The sequence below is a fragment of the Onychostruthus taczanowskii genome, unplaced genomic scaffold, assembly GCF_017590055.1.
Source record: "Onychostruthus taczanowskii isolate IOZ18803 unplaced genomic scaffold, ASM1759005v1 scaffold114, whole genome shotgun sequence".
In the NCBI taxonomy this organism is placed as follows: Eukaryota; Metazoa; Chordata; class Aves; order Passeriformes; family Passeridae; genus Onychostruthus; species Onychostruthus taczanowskii.
The window spans coordinates 243,513-249,512 of record NW_024498074.1 but is presented as its reverse complement, the minus strand read 5'-3'; the positions used below and the strand labels follow the sequence as shown (position 1 = coordinate 249,512).

The following is a 6,000-nucleotide window of genomic DNA, read 5'->3' as shown; positions in this document are numbered from 1 at the left end:
TGTGTGTATCCAGCTTGCTCCTGGCTGACTGGATCTGTGACGCACCAAGGCAGCAGTGTGATTCCCCCACGCGTGGCTGAGGGAGCCCTGCCTCCCACCATGGGCTGGAGATGGGTTTCACCCTGTCCACTTGGGAGGATGAGGCTTTCTGGGAGTTAAAAGAGTGGTTATTCCCCCAAATAACTGTGTGGTGTAGGAGCTGTGCAGTATTAGCAGTGTAAATACCACTGAGGTGATAAATCAGAGTGAATGCACACTGAATCCAGAATGGAAAGTTTTGAGCTTCCTAACAGTTGCTCTGTAATTTAAAAATTGGATACAGCTTATCTGTGTCATCTCAATAGGCAAGCAAACAGTGATCACAAAATTAGGTCACAACTTATTTAGTTCAGCAGTCTGACAACACTGCTGGGGAGAGAAAAGGACTCTGAAAAAGGTGACAGGCGAGGGCTGAAACAGTGTGCAGGGACAAAAAGCACCACTTTGGTTTGCGTCACGGAGAAAGGTCAGGGAAAGGCTGTAAGCTGAGAATCCCAAGGTGACAGCAGGGAAGATACAAAAGGGAAAACCTTGTTCTTTGGAAGCTGTATTTGGAGAAAAAAATATGCCCCCCACCCCAGATTTAGTCAACTCACAAACTTCTTTCATTTGGGGTTCCTGTACAGGGAGGCTCTGGTGGCATCCCTGACATCCCCTCTCCAACAGGGTTGCTTTTATGAGCTCGTAGCCAAGGCTTGTGGAAAGCTTTAAGGATTCCCCTTTGCCAAGGGAGCCTGGTGCATGATGTCAGTAGTGACAAAGGCTCTGAATGTGGTGGAAAAGGTTTCATTGCTTCACCAGGCAGCAGCCACTTTGTGTGCTGGTGTGCCCTGGAGTACAAACCCCAGCTGGATTGAAGAGGAAGGGGAATACCCAGGATTCCTCCTGCTCTGTGGGGGTCCTGCAGGGCCCTCCATGTTCTCATGTTGGTGGCTCAGAGGCCACTTCACACCTGAATTTCTTATGAGTTCAAGACTGTGTTGTCATCTCAGAGAGAAATGATCATTGACAGGACACTTCTTTGGTCTACTGAACTCTTTCCCTGTAAAAGGAGAAAAACAGGCTGGGAAAAGGCCTCAACCTTCCGTGGCCTGAGAATCAGGCAGAGTAACTTCCCTTGTGCAGGAAAAAGTTCCTCCCTCAAATAAACCCCAAGCAAAGCGGAGACCTCAATTAGTGCTTGAGCAAGGACTCGAGGCATTCCCTGGCACGCGCGTTATGCAAGGGTCAGGTTCTGCTGCCCTCGTTGCTGTTCCTCCCCGAAACTGCAGCCATTCACACACATGCCTCAAATGCATGAGCGCTCCCACCTACTGCTCTGCTGTGCCCCAAAGCCTCCCACTGAGGCTGAGACAGCAGTCCCAGTTTCACTGGTCCTGCACCCGGGGTCACCCGGCACAGCAGCATCAACCTGGCAGCACTGGATCCCTGTCTCGTGTATCTCAGCTCTCTTCCCACCTCCACAGAGGATCTATAGGAGAGACAGATTTGGTGCAAGATGAACTTGTTGCAATTTTTGGCACTTCAGAAGCTCATTTGTGCTAAAGCAGAGAGCAGAGTACGTTGTAGGACTCGCACAATCCAGTGAGACTCCTTTGTTTTTTTGTAAACTCTGAGGAATTACTCCACTGGACATCTCTTGACTGCACTTGGCCCCCCAGTCCCACCTGCTCCCATCACATAAACACCTAACAGGCAATTTAGGGCTGGTGTCTCTGGGAAGATGCAGCTCTGGTTATGAAACTGCCTTCCCTCTGCAAGGCTGGGACCCGTGCTACAGCACAGCTCCTTTTCTTCCCAACACACAATCCTACCGGAATGCTTTCCGTCCCGGGGCGTGGGAACAGGGCTCTAGCCACAACCTGGGTACCACTTCCTAATCCTGTGCTGTGAGGAGAGCAACTGGAGGTGCAGGAATGAGGGAGCAGCAGGGATACTGCTGGGCAGCCCCAGGCAGCTGTGCAGGGGAGCAGGGCTGTGGTGCTGCCCTGCGTTCCTTTCAGCATGGAATGGTGGGCAAGGTGGCCTGGGAACGCCCTTCCCTACTCACTGGAAGGCTGGATCTTGATCAGCTGCATTTTTAAAAGAGGGACTCATCCTTAATCTGCTGGGATTAAAAAGGGATGTGTTTTACTGCTCTCCAGAATTTAGGTGGTGTAAACAAGTGTTTTGCAAACCCCAGGACCAACAACAACCTGTCACTGTCAGCAAAAGCAAGTGCTCTACCCTGACTGGGCCAGATTTGAGCCTCACCCCAAAGCCACGGTCCCACTAATGCTGGTGGTGCTGGCTGCACCCAGCAGCTGGTCCTGGCCCTGTGGGCTGCGGAGGACTTGCCACCCGAGGGTTCTTCCTGCTTCCAGCAGAGTTACTGCATCCCTTTGCTGATAAAAAAGCAAGAAGTGGGAGGGAGGGCAGAGAGGCTCAGACAACAGTTGATTGGAATAATTTAAAAGTACATTCTTCAATAGGTTCAGTCTGTTTCACAGCTTTTGTTCTGCCTGCGTGGCTTCCTCTCTCAGGGTGGCCACCAAGGTCCCATCTCCACTGGCGGGGGACGGCGGGAGCTGCCTCAGTCGCTGTCGCTGCCGGATTGGTGTGACACTGCCCCGCGGCCGAGCTGCACCCTGAGGCAGGCAGGCAGCGCTGCCCTGCCGGTGGACGGCGAGACCTTGCTGACCGAGGACCCGCTGCGGGCCAGGGGCTGCGTGGGGAACATGATTGTACCGCGGGGTGCCTCCAGGAGCTGCCAGATCTCCCCCGAGGTGGAGCTGCCCAGGTATTCCCACGGCCGGCGCCCGCTGCCGTCCCGCACCTGCACCTGGCACCCCAGCTGCAGCACCAGCACCTTGATGACAAGCTGGTGGCCGTGTATGGCAGCCAGGTGCAGCGGCGTGTACCCGCAGCCCGAGCGGGCGTCCACGTCCAGGGCCAGCCCGAGCCGCCGCGCCGCCGCTGCCAGCTCCTGCAGGCCCGGCCCGTCGCCGTGCTTGGCCAGCCAGTGAAGGACCGTGAAGCCTGATATGAAGTCCCTCTGCAGGGCCAGCTCAGGCTCTTCCAGAAAGAGCCCCCGCACCTGAGCCCAGCAGCCCGCTGACATTGCCACCAGCCAGGCGTGCTCCCGCTGTCCCAGCGGCACCAAGGGCCCCCGGCTTGCGGCGTTCCTGGGGGAGCTCTTGGCGAGCACGGAGCGGGGCTGCCGCCCACAGTCGTCGTGTGCTGAGGGGGGGATGCCCTGCGCCTCCGACAAAGCGAGCTGGCACCTGATGCTCCGGAAAACAGGCAGTGGTGCTGGGGGCTGGCTCTCTGCGGCTTGGGGCACTGCGGGGCCCTGTGCTGGCAGCAAGGACTGGGATGGGGGCGACCTGGCAAGGGGTGGCTGCAGGGGGCGGGATGGGGACGGGAGAGTGGCGGACTGTGGCAGGGATTGGGGTGGAGGGGACCTGGTGGGGGGCAGGATCCCAGGGCCTGACGGCAGTGTCAGGCTTTGAGACGGCTGCAGTCGCAGGACTTGAGGTTGGGTTGGTCCCTTGGGGGTCAGCCCCCTGGGCCCCCTCGGCAGGTCTGGGGATGGCCTGGTGGGGAGCTGCTGCAGGGACCTGGACTGCGATGGGGGCAGCCTGGTGGAAGCGAGCACCTCGGGGCTTGACAAAAGCAGTGGCGATGAGGAGGGGCTGGCAGGGAGTGCCTGCAGGGACCGGGACAGGGGCAGCACCTCCGGGGCGGACAGCAACGGCAAGGATCGGGAAGGGGGCAGGTCGCGCGGGGACAGCGCTCTGGGGCCCGGTGACAGCAGCGGGGACGGGATGGGTCCGGCGGGGGGTCGCCTCTCCGGGCTTGCTGAGGGTCGTGGGGCCTTCAGCAAGGGCATCTCGGTCACGGGCTGCGGCGGAGATCGGGGCTGAGGCAACCTGTAGGGAGGCGGCATCTCCGGGCCCGGTGGCAGCGGCGGCGATAGGGACCGGGGCGGCACCGCGGGGGACAGCGCCCCAGGACCCGACGGCAGCGCGGGCGGCCGGGGGAGCACTGTACCGCCGGGACGAAGCGCCCAGGGGCCCGAGGACAGGGCGATGCCCCCTCCGCTCCGTCGGGGTCGCGTCGGGGCGGCGGCGGCGGCTGCGGCTCGTTCTTTTCCTCCTCCTGCTCCCGCTGCTCCTCCGGCGGCGGCAGCTCCTCATCGAGGAGGTCGCGGTACCTGCGGCGGAGGACGATGTCCTTGGAGGCGCCGGGGGCGGCGGCGGGGTGGACGGTGGCCAGGGAGTTGACGAGGCTCTTGAAGTACTCGCGGCGCTCCCGCCGCTGCTGCTCCGTCAGCGCCGGGTCGCGGAGGAATCGCTGGAAGTGGCGGAGCAGCGCCGTGTTGGGGGCTCGCCCCCCTGCCGCCCAGAGAAAGTCCAGCACGGCCTCCTGGCTCAGCTCCCGCGCCATGCTCCGGGCCGGCCGGCTTGCGGTGCTCGGTGCTGTGCCTCGGTGCTCGGCGCTACACCCAGGTGCGGCGGGGAACCCGCCTCCTGCCGCGCCGGGCCTCTCCGCCTCCTCCTCCTCCTCCTCCGCGGCCGGGCCGCCACCCCACGGTCGCCTTTGCCCGGGGTGGCGGCCCGTAGGGGTGCGAGCTGGGGTGACAGCGCTGAGGGGAGGTGACACGGAAGGAGAGAAGCAGGCTAAGGGGCGGGTGGAGCTGAGAAGTGCGAGGGTCCTTTGCTGGCGGGCAGTGGGACCAAAGAGCTGCTTATCAGTCATTGTGTCAGTGAACGGACAGGAGATGATAGGCACAAATTGAAATGCAGGAATTTCCATTCGTGTGTGAGGAGTGAGGATGGTCAGCTATGGGAAGTTAGGCACAAATTGAAATGCAGGAATTTCCATTTGTGTGTGAGGAAAAACTATTTTACAGGGAAGATGGTCAGCTATGGGAAGAGGTTGGCTGGAAAGGGTCAGTCTCCATCCTCAGGCACATTCAGTGTTCCGTGAAATCTCTAAACACCAGAGGTGCCTCCCAACCTGAACTGCTCTGTGGTGGAGAACTTAGGAAAACTGGCAATAAAGATTCGCAAATGTGCTGTGGGGTAGCTGTTATTACAAGTGTGTGTGATCGTACCCATGTACAACAACCAAACACAAATACCACGAGTGTCTGCAGTCAAATCCTATCTCACCACATCTCATCTCTGTAGTTGCTGCATGGCTGAGAGAGGTTGGACACACGTTGTACTGTTGTGGGGATCTCACTTTGTTCTGTACTGCCCATGCTGATACCACAAGTGTGTACATGACAGCTGAGAGGGATGGGTAAGATCAGTGCCCTGTGCACAAATGACAGCCCCTGCCCCAAGCAGTCTGGGGACTGAACAGTGGATAAAAGTGAGAGAGAAGGTGTGCTGGATTTTCTGTCTCACAGTCAGAGAATGGAGAGACTGAGCTCAGTGTAGGCTCCCTGGCTTTAAAGAGGTCTGGATCAGGCCCTAAGTCACAATTCACAAGCCATCTCTTCTGCAGGCTCCCGGCTATCCATAAATATTTTTAGCTGCCTGTCATGTAAGCAGCTGGAATATCCTGCAGCCTGCTGCAAAGCCAAGTGTGTGCAGCCCCAACAAACCATGGACACAGATTGCAATAGATGCTGTGTACAAGCTGCATCCCATCAGCCGTGTTCATCTGGATAGGGTGCAGGTGCTGTGGAGAGGGTAAGGCTCATGTTAGTATTTTACTTTTTATTTTATTTATATCCTTTGGTGCTGTTCTCCACACCATGAATACATTTCTCCCTCCTCTTCTGATGAGCCCTGGATGGCAGTCACAACAGCATTTGTTAGCAGCGTGCTCTCAGCAGAAATGACTGAGAGAAAATGAATGGAGTGTAATGGTTGTAACTGTGATCACAAATAAGAACTGAGGGTAGATTGCTAAGATAAAAAGTCCAAATAAAAAACAGTGGCAAGCTGTGTGGTAATTGGGAGCAAA

General features: G+C 57.9%; 1 protein-coding gene across 1 annotated transcript; it reads right to left on the bottom strand.

Moving 5' to 3' along the window:
* Positions 1–2,611: 2,611 nt before the first annotated feature.
* On the bottom strand, positions 2,612–4,467 carry SOWAHB (sosondowah ankyrin repeat domain family member B). Its single transcript, XM_041427328.1, has 2 exons — positions 4,072–4,467; positions 2,612–3,922 (listed from the first exon to the last, which is right to left on the bottom strand). Exons 1-2 carry the CDS (start codon positions 4,465–4,467, stop codon positions 2,612–2,614), a joined length of 1,707 nt encoding a protein of 568 aa, XP_041283262.1.
* Between the last annotated feature and the right edge of the window lie 1,533 nt (positions 4,468–6,000).

What these genes read in the sequence shown, in the direction of transcription:
- SOWAHB (XM_041427328.1), bottom strand. Translation starts at nt 4,467, where the DNA reads ATGGCGCGGGAGCTGAGCCAGGAGGCCGTGCTGGACTTTCTCTGGGCG. An exon ending in CTGGGCGCTTCGTCCCGGCG is followed by an intron (nt 3,923 to 4,071) that starts GTACAGTGCTCC and finishes TCTCCGCCGCAG; the next exon opens with CCCGTGACCGAGATGCCCTT.